This window comes from Callospermophilus lateralis, chromosome 3 (genome assembly GCF_048772815.1).
Source record: "Callospermophilus lateralis isolate mCalLat2 chromosome 3, mCalLat2.hap1, whole genome shotgun sequence".
Classification (NCBI taxonomy): Eukaryota; Metazoa; Chordata; class Mammalia; order Rodentia; family Sciuridae; genus Callospermophilus; species Callospermophilus lateralis.
In genome coordinates, this window is record NC_135307.1 from 75,617,881 (window position 1) to 75,643,076 (window position 25,196).

General features: G+C 36.5%; 1 protein-coding gene across 1 annotated transcript; it reads left to right on the plus strand.

Annotated features, from left to right (window-relative positions):
• Positions 1 to 4,721: 4,721 nt before the first annotated feature.
• Gmfb (glia maturation factor beta) lies at positions 4,722 to 19,265 on the plus strand. The gene is made up of 7 exons (XM_076850476.1): positions 4,722 to 4,810; positions 9,152 to 9,248; positions 10,572 to 10,621; positions 11,181 to 11,254; positions 11,700 to 11,788; positions 13,463 to 13,536; positions 15,538 to 19,265. The coding sequence occupies exons 1-7, from the start codon at positions 4,808 to 4,810 to the stop codon at positions 15,607 to 15,609; spliced, it is 459 nt and encodes a 152-aa protein (XP_076706591.1). The 5' UTR covers positions 4,722 to 4,807; the 3' UTR covers positions 15,610 to 19,265.
• Positions 19,266 to 25,196: the final 5,931 nt, after the last annotated feature.

The following is a 25,196-nucleotide window of genomic DNA, read 5'->3' on the forward strand; positions in this document are numbered from 1 at the left end:
CAAACAGCAATAAGAAACCACTGGTATGCTTGAAGAGGTCAGGGGTGACAGCCTACTTGCATTACAAATCGATCATTTTGGGTAGTGTACAGAACATTGATTTAAAATAGTTGAGGTAGATATGAGTAAATATAGGTATGTCAATTACTAGATTTTTTTTCAAAAGGCCATTTAAGAAATGGCTAACTCTGATTAAAATAGTGATAAGGACACACAGAAAAGAAGATTATTTGTTAGAAATGGTTTTATATGTGAGTGACAAAAAAGTAACAACAGTATCTTACTAAAGATAAAGGTTTATTTCTCTCTGAACTTAAAAGTCTACAGATAGGCAATATAGAGCCAATATAGTGCTTCACTATATTGCAAGAGACCAAGACTCCTAATTTGTTCCAACCCATATGACCCCAATTCTCATGGTCCAAAATAGCAGTTCCAGCACCAGCCATCGGGTTTGTATTCTCACTAGCAGGAAGGGGAAAAGAGAGGAAAACTGGGACACCATTTCCATTTAAGGATACTCTAGGGACACAGACTCTAGGGACATACCATACTTCCCATTGACCACATCTCAGCCTTATATCTGCATTTAATGGCAAGAAAGACTAAAAATACAGTCTTTGTTCAAGGTAGTCATGTGCTTGACTAAACTAGAAAGTTCTGTTACTTATATAAGGAGGAAAAAAATTTTCAAAGAGAACTACAAGTCTCTATCATAGGAGAGGTATATGGGTCTTAATGATTGAACCTGAAGCATATGAGAGAAGCAAGAGCTGAAATTCTGGCTTCTTCCACCAGAACAATGATGTACTTGTCTTTCACTGAAATTGAATTCTAAATCTCCAATATCTCACCATTTATTCCTGTTCCCCTTCCCTCCTCTCCTACGAACACTGATCTTAGCCCTATTGAATTACCAATCATCTAAAACACACTTGAGTTGAATGCAGGTTTGTGAGGCCTAAAGCTTATAATTTGGGGAATCCATTCTAAGATGAATACAAACTTACAAATACAAAATTAAATATAAAGACTTTGGAAGAACCCATGCAAATGAGGGCACCCCCAAAACTTACTCTTCATTCATGTTAGGGTACTTTTAACTGCACCTTTATCACTAAGAAAAAATTTAAGATACCATGGATTTTTAGGTACATCTTATTCTATAAAAGTTAAAGTGTGTGTGTGTGTGTGTGTGTGTGTGTGTGTGTGTAGTGGAGAAGCACTGATTTTTTTTTTTTTAAGATGGGGTTTTGCTATGTTGCCTAGGCTGTTCTCAAACTACTGAGCCTAAGGGATCCTCCTACCTCAGCTTCCTGATGAGTAGCTAGCATTACAGATGTTCACCACCATGTGTGACTGGGGTATGGGGTGTGTTAATCTTAAGATCAATGAAATGAACTATTTTGCAGATCTCATAATTGGCCACACATATGTTCTTCCCTTGCTCTCAAAACCCTTATTCTTTCCTCCCCTGCTTCCTCCTAATTTCTACGTAAGCATAAGGATTGATCTCTGCAGCTTCCTTCTCCAGGAAGCCTTCCTGGATGTGTCCTAATCTTTAGGAAGTTGTTTCTTTCATAGCATCCAATATATTTCTGTATGGAACCCCTCCTGTCCCTGTGTAAGTATCTGTTCACTGGTCTATCTATCCTGCTTGTTAGCAAAGGAATGTCACCTAACTGATGTTTGTGCCACAAGCATCTGGTTGTCACATTTGGGATGAACAAATGAATGAAAGAGGTTCTTCTCTATGAGAATAATTGGCAGCTCTAAGGATACTAGGGATGAAAAAATATATAATTCTCACAGCAAGAGGAAGAATGGGTTGGGCACTGTGGTGTATACTTGTAATCCCAGCATTTTGGGAGACTGAGGCAGGAGGATTGCAAGTTCAAGGCCAGCCTCAGCTATTTGGCGAGCCCTAAGCAAGTTAGTGAAACCCTGTCTCAAAATAAAAAATAAAAGACTGGGGATGTGGCTCAGTGGTTAAGCACCCTGAGTTCAATCTCTATACCCAAATAGGAAGAAAGGCCCTTCTTTATCTGTAACTGATCTAGTTTTGCTCTTGAAACAACACTGTACTGAATAGTAGTAGAGGAGAAAAAAAAAAGAGGACAATAGGAATTAACATTTATCAATTGAAACTATCTTAGTCTCCTCTAATTTAATCGACTCTTTTAGGAATCTGATGTATTTTAAGAAAATTCTTAGTTTCTCCTCCTTCTTCTCTTGCTCCTTCCTCCCTAAGATAATATCTGATTGCACAAAATGTTCATGGGATCTCAAGATGGAGGGGGCAGGAAATGAAACCTCATCTCTGCATGATGCCTGTAGTTCTTCACTAAAGAGAAGAAGTTTTCATCTGGCCTTTGATTGCCCCGGGCCAGACCCAACTGCTGAAATCCTGGATTTTAGCCATTTACCTCTGGCTGTAAATCCTTCGTAAGCTATGGCCTCTTAGCTTTGCTGAGTCACCAGACTGTTCATCATCTCCATTTTTACTTATTGGGGGAACATATGAATATGGAGATTCTCCTACACCACGGGCAGTCTACTGAGAACCAGCAGTTATCTTAGGATACCAAATTAAACCACTTCTGCCACTGAATGTCACTGCCCAGGACCAAATTCAAGGGTCCTCTACCTTCTTCCAGGGAAAGTAGACTACCAGCTTCATTTTCTTTAGGTTCTCCACTACCCTACCTTAGGATATTCTCTCCTCTTTCCCCTTGGCAGGTACAATTCTGTTCTTATTCTATCTGCTTCTCTTCATGCTCCACCAGATCAAAAGTGAAAGGCTTTTTCTTGCCACTGACTTTCCTTATGTTGTAGCCTCTTTCATGTTATCAATGTCTGTTTTTTTCTTTCTTTTTTTTTTCCAGTGCTAGGGATTGAACCCTAGATCTCTTGTATTCTACCACTGAGCTACATCACCAGCCCCTGAAATTTAAAAATTTCATAAAACCTTTCTTAATTGTGTCTGGCTTTTTCAAGATAATTGTGTTTCTTGAGGTTAAAAAATCTTATTTTTGAAGTCAAAAGCTCTCTCTCTCTCTCTCTCTCTCTCTTTGTATTCTTTTTATTTATCTCTATCTTTTGAGACTGATAAGTGCTTCTGGGGATGACCAAGGAGAAAGTCCCATTAAAGAATGCAAGAATATTAGCATGTTTTTAAAAATTATTATCTCCATGATATATTTTTCTTGAAACTGACAACTTTTTCATTCATATGGCCTTTTTACATCTCACATTCTTTCTTAGAAGGCAATCTACCTCAATTTTGGAAATATCAATAGGTAGGAATATAATGGGTCATAACTTTGAGGTTCAAACATTGAGACAATCACTACACAATGGAACTGAATTACCAATTTGGCTTTTGATGTCATAGGTGACAGGAATTGTGAAAAATTGTCACTTTCACAGAACCTAACAGTTTAGTCCTTTATAGACTGAACTTTCAAATTGCTCTAGTAAAAAACTACAACAACAAACTCTCATGGTCTTAGATGCTGAGCATCGGTTGCCCAAGCAGTAGGAGGTTACTTTGTGGCCCCAAACCTAAGAAATTCATCTAGAACAGTGGTTCTCATTTGGGAGTGATCTTCTCTTCAACTCAGTATTTAGCAATGTCTGGAGACAATTTTGCATGTTGAAACTGGGAAAGAAGAGTCTACTGGTCTTTGGTGGGTAGAGGCTGGGAATGCTGCTAACCTTCCTACAATCCAGAGTGCACTAACCCACAACCAAGAATTGACTTAGCCCAAATATCAATATTGCTGAGACAGAGAAACTGTAACACAGAAATCTGTATTGGCTCTAGGCTCTTCTCACCAAACCACTGTATCCACCTGCATCCAAGTCATGTCTTCCCCTAGATTACTACAATAACATCCTTAAAAATTTTCTGGATTCTGCTTCTGCCCTCCACAGTCTATTTTGTTTTACACTTTAAAAAACGGAATCTTTAATTTACATATAGTAAGATCCACCATATTTTGTGTAAGTTCTCTGAATTTTAATAGATGTAGAGAGGTCTGTAATGGCATCCTAGTCAGGAATAGAAAATGGCACCTCAGTTTTCAAAGTACAATTAGGCAGTGGCCCATAAGAGTGTCCATTTAAACATCAATCATCATTCAACCATACTTCAGTAAATAAATACTATTGGGTAAAGAAATATATTAACCAGCTTCTTGTGATCCCAGTAGCTCAGAGACTGAGACAGAAGGATCAGAGTTCAAAGCCAGCTGCAGCAATTTAGCGAGGCCTTAGGCTACTTAGTGAGACCCTGTGTCTAAACACATTTTTAAAAGGGCTGCGGAAGTGGTTCAGTGGTAAAGCGTCCCTGGGTTCAGTTCCTGTTACCAAGCCCTGGCAGGAGGGAGTAGGATGGTGGGCGGGGGGGGGGTCAAAGGTGGAATTCTGCAGAGTGTTGGAGGAAGGAGGGCGTGCCTAGATTGGAGGGAGATTAAATTTGGGAGGTAAACTGTGACCAATATACACATTTACCAATAAAATCATTGACTCAATATTGTCACTTTGAAATTGCTCTCAAAGGTTGAAGTTTAAGGATAACAAGATCTGGCGCACGCTTGAAGCCAGGCTGAGCAGTGGGCACTCGCGTTCCAGTTAATTTTGAGCCGCGCCTCCCGCCGTCGGCTGTCACGTGGCGAGCAGCTGCGACCGCGCTGATAGGTGGGGGCGGCTCTGCTGGGCGCCGGGGCAGGAAGGGAGGCGGCTGCCGTGCCATTCTTAAAGGGGCACGAGAGAAGGCAAGGGGTTGCTGCCGGCCGGAAGGAAAATGGTGAGTTGCGGTGGGGAGAGCAGGGCCCAGAAGGCTGGGCCAGCCCGCCGGTCTTAACTGTTTTCTACAATCAGTCGCTGCAGACCGCGGCCGCTTCCACCCCAGCTGCTTGCGGTTGCTCCCACTCAGAAACTTGGCCTCTGCAGGCTCTACTGCCGCGCGTAGTGTAGCATCCTCCATCCTGCCCTGGGGTCGACCCGCCTTGCAGCTACAGCCGGCGGAGGCCCCTCTTCGCCGGGCCCCTCCCGTTGGAGGGCTCCAGCTCCTGAGCTGAAGGTCGGAGGGGCAGGGGGTCTCGCCCTGCAGCAGACTCCCCGAACGCCAGCATTTCTTCGACGGCGGCTGGGGAGGGCCAGGCCTAAGGAGCTCTTGAGCCCCCTGCACCTTCTGCCTTGCGGCGTTTGCAAGGAGGTCTCGAATCTGATTTCATTCTCTCGGCCTTGCCTTAGCTTCTTTCTGTCTTCCCCTTCCCCTATCTTACACTGAACATTTCTCCTTATGCATGCATTCTCCGATTTAAGGCTATGGAAAATCTTTTGACCCAAGGCTTTGGCGCTTGACCGTAAAGTAACTGTCAGAAATTTCGTTTTGTTGAATAAGGGGACGCTCCCTCCAAGCATAAAAATTAAGTGGAGAATTAAATGAATTGCCAACTAGGATCTTCTGGATCCTTCCTATTGGGTTTTTAAATAAGCTCAAGTTTCATTAGAAATAACATCAGAAAAACACTGCTGTCTCTCTGACCTCCCACTCTTTGTCACCACCCACTCTATCGAGTAGATCTTGTCATGGTCACTGAATCCAAAGGATTCTTTTCAGTTTTTATCTTTTCTGACCTTTCAGCTGCATTCCAGAGTGTTGACATTCTCCAGTTTTTGAAGTATTTTCTTCCCTTACGCTTTTTTCTTGGGTTATGGAATACAGAACTCCTGGTTTTCTTCCTGCTTCTCCTCTTGGTCTATCTGCTTCCCATGCATATTATCCTTTCCCTGGACAGTAGGTACTTGTAGGAGTCCCAGATTCCATTGTAATCTTTCTCTTCCATTCTGTATCCTTTCTCCTACATTCATGGCTTCAAGTATCACCTATATTTAGATGATTTGTGAACTTGTATCTGAGATCTTGCTTCTGAGATCCAGTCCAGATATTATATTCCACTTAGTTTTTAACATCCCTGGAAGCTTTTCACCATTTGGGTGCCTCAACGTCTCCTCAGTTTGTCTAGAAGGAACTCCTCTTGTTATTTTGCCTCAAATCTGGTCTTGACTCACTGTTTGGCAACTCAGTGAGGTTGGGCCATTCAATATGTTATACAAACCAGAAGCTTAGGAGACATTTTTATAGCCCTTTTTTCCCTTACCCATTTCATTTACCTCATACCCAATCCATTCATCAGCTCCTTTGTAATGATTAAGAGAGTGGGCCAAAGGTCAGGCTGCCTAGGTTGAATCCTGGCCCCATTAGCTGCATAATTTGGTGGAAGATACTTAATCTGTCCTAGCCTTACTTTCTTGCAAAACTGGAATAATAACTACTCCTTTCATGAAATTGTGTCTAGCATGAAGAGAAATCTGTGTAAAAGATATGACAGTGATTCTCATGGTGTTTAATACGTGTTAACAGTTATTAGCATTGTTCAGTTCTCTTTACTCTTTTCAGTTTCTCTGAACTACTTTTTATCTCTCATTAGGACTAGTCTTGACTGTTAACTAGGTTTGTTGTAATCATCCTGGCTCTCAGCCTGTTTCCTGCTTACCACAAGAAATATGATCTTTTCAAAATGCAAATATAATTGTGTTTTCCTTCCCTATCCTACTTAAAACACCTTATTGGTTTCCCTTTACCTATGAGATAGAAAGCAAAATACTTAATATGACCCAATTCTTCCTGGAGCATGTTCCTGCTCATTGTCTGTGCTTGAGTTCACTTGAATCAGGTCTTTGCACAGGTAGTTTTAATCCTCCAGATGCTTTTTCAGGGAATCATCCTATCACCATAGTATTCTTAACCAGTCACAGGTTCTCACAGTCTTGTGTATCTCTCCTTTCTAGCTCTTGTACAAGTGTACTTATTTTTGCCTGACCCTTTGGTGTAGGTTCCTTCTCTCCTAGACTGTGATATAAGCTACCTGAGGCAAGGGATGATATCTTTTATTTCCTTTTTACATGATTATATCTCTAGCATATAGCACAGTACTGCACTAATTTAATAGTCATCATATGGATAAACCAATAAATGAACACTTTATCTCAACTCTCCACTTTACTTTGTGTGGTAACATTTACCATATGATTTTTTTTAAATGACATTTTACTCCTTTGTAAATGCTTCTACTAAGTGTAAGCAGTTAGAGTTGGCCAAGCCTCAGTCCTCCTTGTAGAAAGGAATTTTGGGCCTTATTGTGGTTTTGAGAAGGGCAAAAACACAAAAATGAGTTATACAGGTTAAATCAGCATATTTTTTACTTGGTTTCTGATCCTAGGATGTTAAGCTTAACACAAGCAGCTCTGAGCGTCAGAACTGGAGGATAAAACTTTCACAACAAATTGATCTTTGCCTAAACAAAAATCTGAAGTGTTTATTAGTTTCATTAATGGATTCTGCCTTTGGTCAAAGAGAGAATAGAAATTTTTGTTTTCTGGTTTTTGTGATCTTTCTTGAAAGAGAGAATAATAATGAAATAGGATTAAATCTTATCTTCAGGAAGCTCCCAATGACTTAGCATCTCTGAAGAGAATGAAAAGGTTGGAAATCCATAATCCCCACGTGATTGTTATTTACTGGATAATATACTTTGATAGGATGTACTTTCCGATTGTATTTTAACATATCCTATGGTATATATCTTACCTTATGTCTTACCATTGTTCTGAATTTAAAGGGCAGTTAAAATTGAAAGCCATTTTCTGCTTTAGCATATGCTGTCTTTTACCCAATACAGGATCAAGCAAACAGGCTCTTATTATTTTTTTATTTTACTGTAAAATTGGAAGCTTTAATGCTTTGGGGTTATGATGAGATGTGTATTTAGCATTTCAAGGAGGAGGAAGGTAGGGGGAAAACCTATATATGAAATGAGACTAAAGTGAATGGACCTTGTATGGAACCTGACTCAATTAAACCAACTATTAAAAAAATTAAAACAAAGAGGGAATTTGAAGACTATTTGGATATTGGAGTCTGGAATTATTGTCTGTCTTTTTTTTTTTTTTAGGTAGGATAATGTTGCTATCTATTTATTTATTTGGTACCAGGGATTGAACCCAGGGGTACTTAACCACAGAGACACATCCCCAGCCCTTTTCTGAATATTTTTTTATTTTGAGACAGGTTCTCACTAAGTCGCTTATGGTCTTGTTAAGTTAGTGAGGCTGTCTTTGAACTCATTTCCAAGTGAAATTACTTTTGGCCTTTGTTGTGTCATAGGTTGCAGGGGCATTGTTGAGGGTGTTGAATGAAATATAGTTTAATGATTGAAACTGAGTAGTATACATAGGTGTCACTGTCCTGCTTTGTCCTTTTGTATGTGTTTGATATTTTACATATTAAAAACAAAAATATTTTTTCACTATCATTTGCAGTAATGCATGTACCACTAAAAGAAGAGTGCTTTTGATCATTTCCTTGCCAGATTTCTGAGCAAGTTTCTCTAATATTTCTTCATAATTTCTAAACAGTTCTTTAAAATTTTATTTTTGTTTCATCTGGTTTTGCTTTTGCATCTTATTAGCTCATTTTACATGTTCATAGTCAATTAAGATATAAAATATTATTCATCTTTCCTCTTAGGACTTGTGTTTATACTTTTGTTATTTTTATTTTAAAAAAATGATTTATAAGATATTTTCCTGTTCTTCCTGAACAGTGTGAAAACGTGATGCTTGCCTTATCTAAAAGCACATGGTGACCCTTGACTTTTCCTGTTTCCTTCCCTTCCTCTACAGTTCTGATGAGATACATATTGTGATGTTTCTGATTTTTTTTCCCCCACTTTAGTACTGGGGATTAAACCCAGGGTCACTCTACCACTGAGCTACATCCTAGCCCTTTTTATTTTTTATCTTGAGACAGGGTCTTGCTAATTTGCCTAGGCTGGCCTCAAATTGTGATCCTCCTGCTTCAGCCTCTCAAGGCACTGGGATTACAGGAATACCATTGCACCTGGCTATGTTTCTGATTTTTTAAATTTATCAACCAAAGAGACTGTTAAAATATATCCTACATAGAAGGTGAACAGAAGTGTATGATTAAACAATATAAATCCAAAGATGGGTGAATTTGAAAGTCTTTAACATACATTTATTGAGGTCATGGCATTTTATTTTTTTTCCTCTTTTATAGAGCGAGTCTTTGGTGGTTTGTGATGTTGCTGAAGATTTAGTGGAAAAGCTGAGAAAGTTTCGTTTTCGCAAAGAAACGAACAATGCTGCCATTATAAGTAAGCTAAAAGTGATTGCTTCCAAGTTACATGATCTTAGCTTGTTTTTATCTTATAGCTGTGTTGAATAAACTGAACCTTTAGAAAGTAGTGTTGCTCCATTTGTTACATCCCTTACCCCTACCTTTAAAAATCAAGAAACAGCCAATCGTACACAGCTCTGGAGAAGATGATCTTCTTGTTCACTTGGGGAATGAGGATTCTCATGTGTAGTGACTGGTCTCTCCATCCTTCTTGGGAAACTAAAAGCCTGGAAGAAATCTGTGCCTATACCTAGAATGATAAAGTTCATCATTGTGTCCAGAGTGGCTTTGGGCACTATTCCAATTCTAGAACTGAATTCTAGTTTCACGGAGAGTGCTTTTAAGTGTGAATATCTTCTGTAAATGGAAAGAATAATCCACAGACTGCCTCTCCACTGTGAAGCTATATGTGAAGCTGTGCAGAGTTCCTTGTATTCATCCGTAATATTTAATATGTAGTTAATGATTTAGAAAGGTAAAAGGTGTGAAAATGTAGAACTACATAGACTATGCTTAACAGAGATGCACTTAGCAGGTGTGAATTAATCAGAAGTGGTGATACCTTGTCATTAATTCAGGTTCTGTTACAAATAATTTCTGTAATGTGAGCATATAATTCTTAAAAGTGAATGTGTATATTAGTACTATTTTACCACAAAAGGTGAAGTGATTTTGAGACCACATTGTATTTCATAGGATTTACTGTGAAATTCATGCAAAACCACACATAACCAGCTCTTCAGACTAGTTAAAAAAAACAAATAAATGTATAGGTTATCTAAACGTATTTTGATTTGACTTTTGATTATGTCAGATGTATTTTAATATGGATATCAGTGCTATTTTATAGTTTACTTTCCGAGACTAATGATAATGCAGCATGAAATCCTGGCTCTGGAGAAGCTGGCAAACACGAGGTTTCTCTTTCCTGACCTGACCGCAGGTCCACTCTTCCTTACAGTTCTAACCACCCTGCCCATAGACCAGTCACATTTACCTTTGGACCTTATCTAGGAAGTTGGGTTTGAGTTATAGAATTCTTCACATACACAGTAAGGAGGTGACAGAAGTTCTAAATAAGCAAACTAGGTGTTGAAAATTGTGGGTAAAGTGTAAAAGCTAACTGCTTAAAAAGCAAAGCTACCAAATAGACCATAAACTAAAACTATGAATGAGTTTTATGCTTGTGTTTCTCAGTGTTTAAATTTTAAATGTCCCAAGAAAGATTGAGAATGCATGCATTGGTTAGATCAAGGTCACATTAGAATCACAGTTTACTCATACTGTATTTTTATTTTAGTGAAGATTGACAAGGATAAACGCCTGGTGGTACTGGATGAGGAACTTGAGGTTTGTTCAATAAGCTAAATACAATTTTTATAGTAAAACAATTACTATCATTCAAAAGATCCTTTATATTAGTTACACATACCTTTAAAACAAGTTCTAAACCTCCTTTAAGTACATACTCATTGTGCATGAAAAGCATGGATTAATTATTGTGTATTGCATTTTCTAGCTAATTTAACTGTCTTTAAGGCATTAATGGAATCCCTTTTAATAAGGGATAGAAGTTATGTCCAGTAAAAAGTGAGTCAGCTTAAGGTAATAATTAAAAACTAAAATCCTACAATTCAAGCATTTAGTTACTAAGTAATTTAGAGTGAAATGAATTAACTTGTTTTTCTAAAATGAGATATTTCCTCTGAGGGGTTAGCTTATCCTGACAGTTGGAACATAAACAGAACACTATGTCTCACAGCCCCATGTTTAGCTATTAATTGAAAGTAAATTTGTTTTGTGACATGTGCTAATGAATTTATAACTATTATTAGAATAGGCTTAGCATATCTCCTAAAGACTTATGGGAAAGGAAATGTTTAAAAGTTGTTTTTCTCTACGGTACTAGGGCATTTCACCAGATGAACTTAAAGATGAACTACCAGAACGACAACCTCGATATCCTTTTTTTAATGCTTTGGAGTGATTTGTTTTCTTTAGTGGTCAGAATTTCATTGTAAATAGCTCATTTGTTAAACTTTCAAAAGATATGTTTTACCAGAATTCCTTCTATATCATGATCAAAACTGAATTAAAATATATCTGTACAGATCAGACTTTAAGAAAAATGAAAAAGTTGATGTCTTAGTGGGGTGAATTATTTTCTTTTAAAAATAATTCTCTATTATAATGTATGTACAATAGAAATTAGAGAAAAATCTATATTAAATCCATACTTTAATAATTTTCTTTTTGACAAATTACATGATTTTTTAAACTTACCTTTGAGGCCCATTTATTATTTTGTAGAAAGACAATAATGAAAGTGTGACCTAAATTAATAAAATATTAATTTGCCACTCAGTAGCTCCCCTGGTGTTGGTAAGTACCGATCTCAGAGCAGTGACTTTAGTTTCTTTAACTTGAGAAAAACCTTCATTGTATATAGTTATAAATATCAACATGATGATGGAAGAGTTTCATATCCTCTGTGCTTTATTTTCTCCAGTCCTGTTGGTAAGTAAATTTCTTTAAATAATGTATATTTGCCTCTGATCTAACTAAACCATCTTTTTTTTTTTTTGGTACTGGGAATTGAACTGAGGGGCACTTGACCGCTGAGCCACATCTCCAGCCCTATTTTGTATTTTATTTAGAGACAGGTTTCAGTGAGTTGTTTTTTGCCACACTTTTTGTTGAGCCTGGCTTTGAACTCACAATCCTCCTGCCTCAGCCTCCGAAGCCGATGGGATTACAGGCATGTACCCGTCTGTAATCCATCTGCATCCAGCCTTAAACCATTTTTATTAGACAGATTTTATGCTTTTTTTAAAAGATTAAATTGTTGAGTAACCTAAATTGAGGTGTGTATGTGTTTGCATACACCTCTGTGCATACGTAGAAAGAAGGTATTACTAAACATCATCTTTAAGAATGTGTTTACTTTCTGAGGATGAATTCCTAGAAGTATAATTGTTGGGTCAAACCTTACATGTATTTTAATAATTATGGCATATAATGACACTTTTTAGATATCAGAAGTTTATTTTAATCTTGTTTATTTAATGTTGTTTAATCTTATTTATAAGTATGTGAACTTTGTGTGGTAATAATAATATATTTTTAAAAAACGAAAAAAATAATAGTATATTTATGTTTATCTTTTAAATAGTAGTCAGCAGTGATATACCTATCACCTTGAAAGTGATCCTGGAGTAGCTTACATTGGATATTAAAATGGATTGGGCTGGGGTTGTGGCTCAGTGGTAGAGTGCTTGCCTCACACATGTGAGGCACTGAGTTCAATCCTCAACACCACATAAAGATAAATTAATTAATTAAAGGTATTTTGTCCATCTACAATTAAAAATATTTTTTTTTAAAAAAAATGGAATGGGGGCTGAGGATGTGGCTCAAGCGGTAATGTGCTCACCTGGTGTGCGCCGGGCGCTAGGTTCGATCCTCAGCACCACATACAAATAAAATAACGATATTGTGTCCACCAAGAACTAAAAAATAAATATTAAAAAAAATTCTCTCTCTCTCTCTCTCTCTCTCTCTCTCTCTCTCTCTCTCTCTTCTCTCTCTCTCAAAAAAAAAAAAAAAAATGGATTGGGCTGAGGATGTGGCCTAATGGTACAGTACTGGCCTAGTGTGTGCCAGGCCCTAGATTCCATCCATAGTATTGCAAAACAATAAATAAATGAATAGTACTTAAGGAATTCATTATCATCTGAATTTTTCCATTATTATTGAGTTCTTTTCTAAACTTGATTATTTGTATTTTTAACCTCTAAAATATACTATATTTTTAACCTAAGAAATAACCAGACAATAATTCACTATCTCAAAATTTATGTATTTAAAGCATCCATAAAATTGATCTTGATATTTAGTGTCAAACTTAAGAAATAGTGCTAAACACTATTTGTAAGTATTTGCAAGGCTCTAAAAGTCAAGATCTACAAAGGTGTAGAATCATTTTTTTGCTTATATGTGGACTTATTTATAGCTGTGTCTGTGCAGGCGGTATGAAAAATAAGATTCAAAATATAGCCCATGTACATTTAGAACACACTTTTTCTCAACTCAAAAGTTAAGGAAATACTAAATATGTAATTTTTTAAAATGAAAATTCATCATTTTTTTCAAAGTCTACACTTCATTTCTATACTAATCTCTCTTTTCCAGGATGTAAGCCTGAACAACAGATGATGTATGCGGGGAGTAAGAATAAGTTAGTCCAAACAGCTGAACTAACCAAGGTAGTATTTATATTTGATTTGTTTGTTGATGGTATACTTTCCTTTAGAGTATAGACAATAACTAAAGCAGTCTAGATAGTTAAGTATTTTCTATGCAGTTGAGGGTTATTTTGATCACAGCTGTAAATTAGCAAAACTTTTTATTATTTTTAAATAGAATAATAGTGGTCTTTTTTTAAAAATTAGAATTTTATGATTATACATAATAGTGGGTTCATCTCTACAAATTCATACATGCATGGAAATCAATTTCAGTTCATGATGCCCTCTTTTCCCTTCTGCCTCACCCCTTACTCCCCTTCTCCTTCCTCTGCTATACTAGATTTGCTTTTGTTCATCTATTAATTTGTATTGGATTGGTTCTTTATGTAATAGAATGATAGTAGTTTTTAAACCAAAATGTGTTTTTTGTTCAATAAGTTGAATACAAGAGATCATATTCAGAATGTGAACAACTTTAGAAAATCCAGTGGAACTATTAAGTTTATTGCAAGCTCTCTATCTTCCATAAAGTAATGTCTAATAGGTAAAGATCAGCATTCAGGTTTCTGTGCTGGAATTCTGTATTGTGTAGCTAACTGTATATGAGACACTTGCTTTAATATATAATATATCTCCATTCTTTTATGGTATTTTTGAAGCTTAATAGTAAGGTGTACTTGTCTCAACTTGATTTAGTTTCCACATACTATTTTAAGTTGTAAAAGTATATACGTTTAATCTATGAAATAGAATATTGTATCATCAAGACCATATTTAACAATATTTTCTTTCTGATTTTATTTTAATGACAGTATCAGTGTTTCCCCTTGGGTGCTTAAGCATTAATTTGGGATTGTCTTTAAGTGCCATCTGCTTTTTCTCTCCAGCCCTTATGATTATCATTGATACTACCAATTTATAGACACAATTTTTTTTTTTCCTAACTTCTATGCTGGAAACATTCTGGAATTGCTGTAAGGGGTTGGATGGTTAAGGAGGAACGCAGAGTGCTTGTCTAGAATGTGCAAAGCCCTGGGTTTGATCCTCAGCACTGTAAAATATGAAACAAAACTAAACTAAGGGAAAAAAAAAAAAACAAATTCTGTTAATAGCCTTAGTCTTAAGTCTTTTATAATGCTTTGTGTGTTCTAAAGTGCTATACTTGAGACATTACAACTTACAAGTTATTTTTATAAATACTCTATTCAAATCCTTATAGCCCTGTGTGGCTAATTAGTATTTCTATTTTGTAAATAGGAAAAACAGGTTCAGAGGCTGAATGCTTTGCCTAGGGTTGCCAGGATTCAAACTCACATCTGATCCATAATCCCATCCAGTCTGCTGTAATACATTGTCTCTCCATAGCCATTATACTTTCTGGGCCTGTGTTAATTCAAATTCTTGCCATGGACCTCCCTTCTATTCTTATCAAAACAATCTACAACTGGTATTTCCATTTGCCAAATTATGGAGAACTCATGGTATGTTCTTCCAGTTCATGACTGATTTTAGTTATATATACTAAAATGCGTGTCTCTTCTAATGAGTAAATTTTATAAAACTGCTATTTTACAGTGTTTGTCTTCTCTCATCTTGATTGCTATACTGAGTACTTAGCTTTTAAAAGAAATTAAGTACTGCTAAAAAATGTATCTAATTTGCCAGGTGCCAAGACACATACCTGTAATCCCAGTGATTTGGGAGGCTGAGACAGGAGGACCACAAGTTCAAAGCCAGCCTCAGCAAAAGTGAGGCGCTAAGCAACTCAGTGAGACCCTGTCTCTAAATAAAATACAAAATAGGGCTGGGAATGTGGCTCAGTGGTCAAGTGCCCCTGAATTCAATCCCTGGTACACACTCCCCACCCCCGCAAAAAAAATATATATATATATATAATTTATTGTAGGTTAAGTCATGACCAATATGAAGGAAGCAGAATTTGGTATTTAATAGAATACTCAGATATATAATGTGTATTGTGTAAATGTCAGAAATATGACTTAAGTTTTTTTTCTTAAGGTATTCGAAATAAGAAATACCGAAGACCTAACTGAAGAATGGTTACGTGAGAAACTTGGGTTTTTCCACTAATGTGAACTTCTGTGTTTTTAAAGTATTTATGTATTAACCTGACTATACTGGAACCAGACATAAATACTTATTTATGCCTAAAAAATGCACTGTTACTTACAGTTTGTTTCCTGCAGTAAAGAAAAATTCTTCATTTGTGCAAAGTTTGAACAAAGAGGAAATCATCTTCATAGTAATGAAACTTTGTAAAGTGTTTCTTTATATTTGTAATTGTTAGGTGGGCTACTTTTCTCCAAGGACTTTTTGCACTCTTGTGACTAATTTCTATAACTTATGGTTCAGAATTTGTTACTATTTACAGACACCATTGGAAAGTGGGTATTAGATTGTGCTAGACAACAGTTGCCTCCTTTTGACAAATACTGGATATTAGCAATTTATATATGAAAATAGCATATTATCACTTGTCAAAGCATTGAAATTAATTTGGGGTTAAAAACTTGAGTGACCTAATTTTGAGCCATGAATAGTAATTTACTGTAGTGTAATCTACATTTCAAGTACATTTTTCATCAATTTTGTACCTCTTGATTTCCTATATCTTTTTAATCAAGTCTAGAAACTATGTTCATCAATCATTCATTTTTAAGGTCTAGGAGTTAGAATTTTTGATAGAGTTATGACTCTTAGGTTTCTTCTTATGGAAAATAGCATCTTGGTCTTCACAGTTGTTAGGTTGTAATAATCAAGGGCTTCATTCCCCATTGTCATTTCTAGATAGTTTTGAATCTAGGTTAATAACACTTCATTTATAAGGCACCTCCTAATGTCTTGTGAACACTAATTATTTTAAGTGTGTTAATACTGTGCCTTTGATTTGTTAGCTTTAAAGTTAGTTTAGGACTTTTACACTGCCAGTATTCTAGATTTGGTGAAATTAATACTTTTTTAAAGGGTCCAAATAAAACAATTTTCTAATGTGTTTATCTAAAATTTGTAATAAAATCAACTTCTTATTTTTAAAATTCCAACTATCTGCTTGCATTGGTGAAAATATGGCAGTTGAGAGTTGTAATTTTGGGTATATTTGTGACTAGTTTTGTGCCATTTGTAAAAGTTGCTTATCTTAAAACTTTGGTCATACTTAATAACCCATTAACAGAAATCACATTTTTAATCCCAAATGTCAGAAGATAGTCTAAACTGGTCATCTGTTTGGTTAACCAAGCCAGTCATGTTAAAAAAAAAAAAAAAAAAGGGAACCCTTGGATAAAGCAAGAATCATAATATATATAGCATACTTTAAAAACAAACATAAGTAACTATTGAATGGTAATTTAATAAAAGATCTAGAGACTCAAGAAGCTTAACCAAATTTGGTGAATAGATTCTTATATTAAGAATAGCATAGTCATTTCAAAATTAGCAAAGGCATTCTTTTTATGTTGGCATATTTTCTATTCATATTATTTTTTGCATTTTATTTTTGAGAGTTCTGTGCCAACTTTAACAAAGAGAGAAAGATAGTTGGAATTTTCACAGTATTGAATAGAGCATCTTCTTTCCCATCTGTTTGGCTTCACTAATCTAGAAGTCAGGAAACATTGACAAGTTGGAAATGGGAAAGTGCTAGAGTAGGTATTTGTTTTAGTTAATAAATGGAACAGTTCCTTTATTTCAGTTTTCAGAGAGAGAAAACTTCATGCAGGAAGTTTAAGAATTCTTTAAACAGCTATTTTGGTATCGAGTAACTTAACAAATAATTCTTCAGAAATGCAAACGAAATCCAAATGAATAGAGAGTGGTTTTAATTTTTTTAAGAGGGAGGTGAGATTTTGTTTTATCTGGTTTGCATCAGTAAGAAACACTAGTGCTGCAAGAATGTATTTTTTAAAATAAGGTTCCTTGTTTCATTTTTAAGATTTTAGCCTAATTTTTTTTAAAAAATATGGAAGTCCTCCATATTCTCAGATAATATTGACCTTCCATACACGGAACTCTTAGTTCTTTTATTTTCTAACAGGAGCAAAGAGCTGTGATAAACTGTGCTGCTTTGAGCCTGTCTCCTTGTTAATAACATGTATTTCTCAAGACAACAGATTGACGTTAGGAGAACAGTAGAACATTTTTTATTCTGTCTGTCCAATAGGATTATTACAAATTCCATGCTCTAAAATTTTCTCAGATATTTCTATGTTTCCCTTTAACTAAATTTTGCATTTTTCTTTTAAAGTACATTTCCTTTTCTTTTTTCTGTCTTCCTACAAATAGTTACTACAGATTTCATAATTCCAGTTCTTACATTCCATATCTTTCTGGTATAGCCATTCCCATTCAGCCTTAAATCTTAACCTTTCCTTTTTGGCAGCAACTTTTTCCTGGGAACCTCCTTCATGGTGTTCTAAGTCAGCATTAGTTTTGAAATTATTGGCCTTGCATAAGTTCTGCATAGCATCTTATGTCAAAATAGAAACAACAAGTAATCACAGTATGGTTTTTGTGGCAACATAATGACATATGAAGAAAATTGTTCTCAGGTTACTATGCTGAAATTCCAAAATGTCTTGAGTTTTGAATAGTATTCACTTTGTTCTGGTATTAAAGAATTATGTTAGGAAAAATAGTTGGTTGACTGACTGTTTTTGTTTAATTCACTTCTAAAATAAATGTTTGAATTGTCTATTTCAAAAAAAGTTTACTAAATGCCTGGTGCAGTTAAACATACTCTTGTTTAAGAGGGTGTTGCTAAATTTTTATTGTCATTGAAGAATCTGTGTAGCAAAATGTCTGTCAGCACTTTCCCTCCCTTTTTATCTCCTATTTTCAGGAGTTAAATGTAGCCATAAACAGTATCCTGGTCTGACACTTTAACTAAACGTTTCCAGGTAGGGGAATTTATGGCCAAATTAAATTTGGCTTTTTCCCCTAACCCATACAAATATTAAGGAAGGTGTACTTAAAAAAAAAAAAAAATGTACGGACTACTTTTTAAACTCAAGTAATGTCATTAATCCATATGTGGACTAGTGATGAATAGATATTTTCATAAGAGTTTAAATGCTGATATTTGGTGGAAGTAGAGAATAACTCATATTCTATCAATTCAAGTACTCTTGGTATGGTTGCACTCCCTATTTGTTTAATAGACTGGTAATACTGGAATCTATGAAGTTTTAAACCTTTACAATTTATGTGAAGAAGTGTTTCAAACGTTTCAGGACAAATCTTATTTTGTATTTCTGGAAGAATGTAAATAATCTTCTAGGCCACATAAAACTATTGGTCCCAAGTTGAATATCCTTGAGAAACTTGTTTCCTGTTAGGCCATTTGACATTTCAAATCAATGATCACATTCCTGTAATGTGTAAAACAACTACATTAAGCTTGTGATAGAAACTGTATTTTCTTGCTTTATGGAGTATAATTCATACACATCTAATTACTTGAATATTATTTGAGATCACTAACATGCCAGGGCAATTCCCACTTATTTAGATGGTCCAATATAATCTCATTCAGGAGGCTTGAAACATTAATGGTTTAGTCTTGTGAATTTTAACAGTTCTCTGTCTTCGTTTAATCAAACCAACAATTGGCACAACTTCTTAACCTGTGGTTTCAGTCTCTGCTAGTTCATACTGCATGTTTATTTTGGACAGTCTTTTGTTAAGCATGGTGCTTGTACTGGTTTAAATAAAACATTAACATGAAAGTACTTCTAGTTTTTCATTTTTTACTTGCCTCTTACACCCCTTTGGTGTTACTGATACCTACCTTGCTCAACTTGTTTAAACCACACATTGTCTCAACAGTTTACTGTATCTAGGGAAAACTGAGAAACAAACAGAAATCACTTGCCAATTTATGAAAATTTGCAAAACTCAAAGACTGATGCTAAAATGTTTGGTTTGGAAAAAATGTCAATGAATGCTATTGGGACAGAGTTGTTTGAAAAAGGGTCTGTTATTGAATATAGATTACAACTATTTAAACATCCATTCAGTACTCATCTTTTTTACAGACTGAACTACATGGTATATGTTTATTAGGTGTATATTAGAATGAATGCAAATCACTACTTACATGTTTTTAGAGTTTACCAAATACTCTTTGTGATTAAATATGTAGTAATAGTCACAATTGATTTTGGTTGTGAAAGGAGTAGTTTATGCATTCCTATGTGTAGTAGAAAGGAGTAGTTTATGCGTTCTGGAGAATTGTCAGAATCCGGAAATCTTTATATCTTCCTTATTTCTCAAATTTGGCCATTTTACTACTGAAACTCCTAGATTTATTTCAGCTTCACTAAAAACTATACATTTTTTTTGTCCTTTTCACTCTTTGGCAGTAAAAAGCATTTGTAAGCATTTAACCTCACGATATGAGCCAACTCATTTGCATGAGGAACACCCTGAGTGGATATTATATTCTTATACAGTACATTTTTAACCATGTCAGATTAAAGACCTTTTTGCTGAGCATCAGGGAGTTTTCAAACAGAAAGTTCTCTCATTCTTCACTTCTTGAGATCTGCCCTAGTCTTCATGAAAGTTTCCTGCTGAGGTTCTGAGATTACCCTCTTTCAGTGATAGGGAAGAAAAAGCAGTGTGTGTGTGTGTGAGTGAGAGAGAGAAAGAGAGAGAGATGGATGGATGACAGGAACTGTTACAGTCACAGTTACCCACAAAGCTAAGTATGGGTTTTCTTACTCTGGAATTTAAAGCTCTTCATATTTTGGCCTATTTCTTACCTGTATTGTATGTCTGTCTTAGTCCATTTTGTGCTACTATAACAATACCTGGCACAGTCATTTATTAAGGGTGTAAATTTTTTTTTACAGATTTAGAGGCTGAGAAATCCAAGATCAAAGTGCTTTCTTCTGGTGAGGGTTTTCTTGCTGTAGCCTCACGTGACACAAAGGCAGAAAGGGGTAAATCCAGTCTTGAAAACCCTTTTAATTGCTACCATGAGTTCATTCACAAGAGCTTTGCAACACATTTGCATTGGGGATTGATTTTCCAACGCAAGAATTTTAGGGAACACATTCAGACCTTATCAACAACCAAGCCCAAGTATGCCGTTTGTTACATAGAAATGCCTGACCTACTCTCCCTGGTTGTACCTTCCTGTTCTCAGCCCCCTCCTACCTTTAATCATATAGGACTCTGTTGCTTCCCATCTAGCTGATTGAACCCAAGGACAGCCAGCCTCCATGATGTTGCCCAACTGGTAGCAACCATGAGCTGGGCCAATTTTCTTGATTGAGGCAGTTAATTGACAGCTGAACTTTTAAAAAGGCCATTAGTTGGAAAAGAGGCTATAAGCAACCTGCAGAGCAGAGGGAAGAAAGATGCTAGCCAGGACAGTATAGAATGAAGCAGGTATAGCTGAATGTTAAATGTAGAGCCCCAAGTTTCCCAGAGCCCCCTTTGACACAGGGATGCTCTTTAATGTCCTGAGCCTTGGTTGATCAACTTTTTCTGGATTCCTCTGCATGTCCATCCTTACCAGAAACCCTCCATTACTTAAGTTAACAAGGTGTACCTATTTTCTTGGATACAAAAGTGCCTAGCCTCAGTGCTAGTTCTGGTTTCATCTTTCACTATTCCCAAAATTTACACTAGCTCCGGTCTAACCTCCAAACATTTCCCTGGGCCTCTTCATCTTTCACCAACAGAAACACTTCCTGCCTGTGCTTCTGCTGCTTGCCAACATCAATAACCTTCAAAAATCATCTCAAATGTCCTTTAAACTGGGAAGTCTGTTGTTTGTTGAAATAGACAAAGTATCCTTTAAAATAAAGTTTTATTAAACAATATATCATAAGAGAAAACTTATAAAATACAAATAAATAAGAGGGAGAAAGATTCTACAACCCAGAGAATATCCATTGTCTCTGAAGCAATCCACTGGCCCACCCCATAGCTTTTCTGATTACTTATTTAAGTATTATGGAATTATGCTAATTTTTACCAGATCATAAAAATTCCTGTCTATTTTCAAGTCAATGCTTCAGTATTATACTTTATTTAAAGCTCTCAGCCCTCCACTGCCTACAAGTACACATGTTGGAAAATCCATGGTGGGGAATGAGACGTGGCTTGTCCCTCAATATTCTCCCTTAACTTCCTTATTACTAGTTGTCTCTGGTCCTCCTGTGTTTGGATGAGGGAACCAAAAGGATTTATCAGCCTGATGAAGATGTTATCTATAGTTGGTGCCTTGAGTGTGGCCAACATCAAATACTAACTTTTTCCCCCCCAGAAAGTGCTTTCTGTGGGTTCCTTGCTGATTCCCCCACTAGGAATTTTGGCTGCAGGTTACTTGACTTGGTTCATGACTCCTCTGGCTCATGACTACAACTGCCCCTCCCAGCTCTTCTAGAAGTTGCCTCTTCATTATAGTCACTTGCTTCTTCAGACCAGCATCTTGACTAAGTACAGCTTGCTCTCTCTGCAATCGGGGTCAGCTCTCAGATCTGGTTCCTGCATACCTCTCATCTCATTTTGTCCTATTCTCATCCTAGACCACAACATCTAAGGTATGCTAGGTTTATTTTGTTCTTACTTCTTCCTGGGAAGATTGCCCACCCTCTCCCTTTTTCCACCCAAATATTCCTGTGGCTGGCTTTTTATTCTGAATTGAGCTTAAGGCTGCCTCACACAGGGGCCTTCTCCTCCTTAACCATCCCAAGGTAGCAATACATTCACCATTATATCGTGTGTTTCAATTGTCTGTATAACATTTTTCTCCATCGAGTATTTTTCCAATTTCTATAACTGTTCTGATTGATGACTCTCAAATGGAATAATGTAACAACAATTATTTTTCAAAAACTGCTATTTCTGTCCCCTGTCAAATGTCTTTTTTTTTTCCTTCTGGTTAGAAAACTTCCTTGGTGATGTAATATTTCCATAATATTCCAGCTGCTTTGTGTTTGAAGTGCCTTTCCTGTTATTACAATTTAATTCTGTTCATTTTTAAAATTTGATCTCATATTTCTTTCAAAATTATTCTCCCTATCAGCATGGGCCAGACTTTTGGCTTAGGGTGGGGAGGTGAGGGAACACATGCCTTCATGCCCAACTGTTTTGCACTACCATGCTCTCTTTGGGAGAGAGGAGGAAAGACACAGGTTAAAAATTGGGTAGGCATCCTTGTGTTGCTGATATGTAGAATATTATTTTTTTGGATTGCATCTCTGCTTAACACTGACTAGCATAAGTTCCAAAAGTGAGGCAAGTATCCAAATGGTGGTTCTTTCCTGGGTGACTTTTTTTTTTTTTTAATCTTTTAGATGGCTTTCCAAAGTTTCTTCAAGGTTAATCCCTCTCCAACTTTTGCTATACTTGGCTTATTGATTATCTTTCCTCATTTCCCAAATTTTCTATGTACTCATTGCTATTTTTCCCAAAATATTTAAACAGATTGGTCAAATGCCCAGCAATCTTTTAAATGCTTCCACACATGAGATAATCTGTCAGTTCATTGTTTTCCCCTTGGAGCCATCCTTCTCCACTTTCCATCCTCTTTCTAAAATGTGGATAGTTTGCCCTCTGGGCATGAGGCACTGCTGTCACTTGCTTTCTTGGTTTGATCACCTTGGTTAGGTCCAATGTATTCATTATCACCTTATCTCATTTTGCTGAAGCTCTTGGTGCGTGTGAGGTGGGTGTTTGTATTTCTGAAATGCTTCTCCTTTATACTTGGGGTTGACTGATTTGACTGGTGTACTGGATATTTTCATTTCGCCTGTCCAGAGCATCTCTCTCCTTCTCTACCCTGATTTCTGTCCCCTGGAGGCTGACCTTTAGGAGTTTTGTCACCTAGTTCCCTTGCCCTGTGGTTTCTTCTTGAATCCAGCCAATATCTAGGTAGGATGGAGAAAGAACAGGGTATTTTCCCTCGGTCCCTCCGTAAGGGCCTCTTTGTTGGGTTGTGACCCTCCAATGAAGTCATTCCTCTGCTTTTTAGTTTCTTCTCTGGGTGAACATATATCTGGCTGCTAATGTTATGGGGGAACAGGAAAAGGGAAAGGGACTGGAAGCTTCCCAACTACAAATAAAGACTTTCATTCAATCACTCTGTCTTCAGTCTTGAATTTATTCCATCCCTCCTATACCTAGTGTTTTCATTCCAGACCTCTCAAGCTTAATTTATCCAGAGAATAAATCTGGGAGGGAATAGAAAAGGGATGATATAAGGCTTTCATATCAGTTTGTTTCAACCAATGGGATATGGGAATGGGAAGGAGAGGTTGGGGTGTACCCTACACTCTTTTTTTTTCTCTCCCAGAGATCCTGTTTCTTCTGGGCTTCAGCTCCACCCACTCAGTCTAGGGTAACTAGCTTCCTCTGGATGCTCTTGACCGCTGGTATTTGGTCATTCTGTCTCTTCTTAGGAATGCTTATTACTTATTGCTGTTCTTGTCTCACCTTGAGATCTCAGCCTTTCCATTAAATACAATTCCCTGTGTTAAAATCCTTATGTTAAATTATTAGAGTGGTTTTCTATTTTTCCTGGTGGGATTCTGATTGATACAGGACAAATCCTGTAACTATGGGCAGTCTTCCATATTTAACTAAAAAGTTTCAAAGTTTTCAATAATAGATCAATTTCCAAACTCAAATCAATATTGGCTCTAAAGACTTAAATAGCTTCTCAGACTGTAAATAAATGGGAAGTTAGCTGATGCTCTGTGCATAGGCTAGGGTGACCCTTGTGCTGGAAACTTTATTGCTTTGTTAAAACCCTGTATTGCTGTCTAGTGATTTGTCAGATCCTTGAACATTAAGAAGATACTTTGCCTATTGAATGGATTTTCAGATCTCACACTGTTTCTTTAGATCATTGAAGGATCATTCTAAAATCATTCTAATTTACCTTGGAAAATTGTCATTGCCTAATGTCTGAGGTGAACAATCCCTAACTTGCAATGTTTACACTGACATAGGGAAGAAACAAGTGTTTCCTTCCTACACTATTTCATATAATCCTCACAGGGACTCCCATTCCCTATCACATAATAAGTGCTCCATAAATATATGTTTTAACTATTTAAAAAACAAACTTACATTCTAAGACTATCATGATGATTATGGTGACTCAGGAGACTGAGGCAAAAGGATCACAAGTTTGAGGTCAGATGTGGGAACTTAGTGACACTGTCTCAAAAAATAAAACAATAAATAAATAAAAAAGAGGTCGGAGATATATCTCAGTGGTAGAGGGCCTCTGGGTTCAGTCCCGAGTACCACACATGCACACAAGGAAAGGTACAATGAACTCTCATATAATCCACCTGGATTTACTCTTGGGAGACCATTTTTCATGGGCCTCTTGATTTCTGTACTTCTTTGGAGTAGAGGCCCTGATAGTTCTTTCCAGCCTCTTCTGGACTATCTTTTCAAAAGGCTATTTGTATAGGGAACAGCTTTGGAAGATAACATCTCTTTATGGAGTGAGAGGTAGGTTTGTTTATTGTTTGGTATGATAAATATAATGTCTGTCTCTGATGCAAAGGTTGCACAGGTTTGCCGGCAGCCTGTTAAAAAGATTGAGGTTTCCTAAGCTCATAGTTTCTCAGCTGTGACCTAACAACACTGGATGTGCGGTATTCACTTGTTCAATTGGGCCCTCTTCCTTA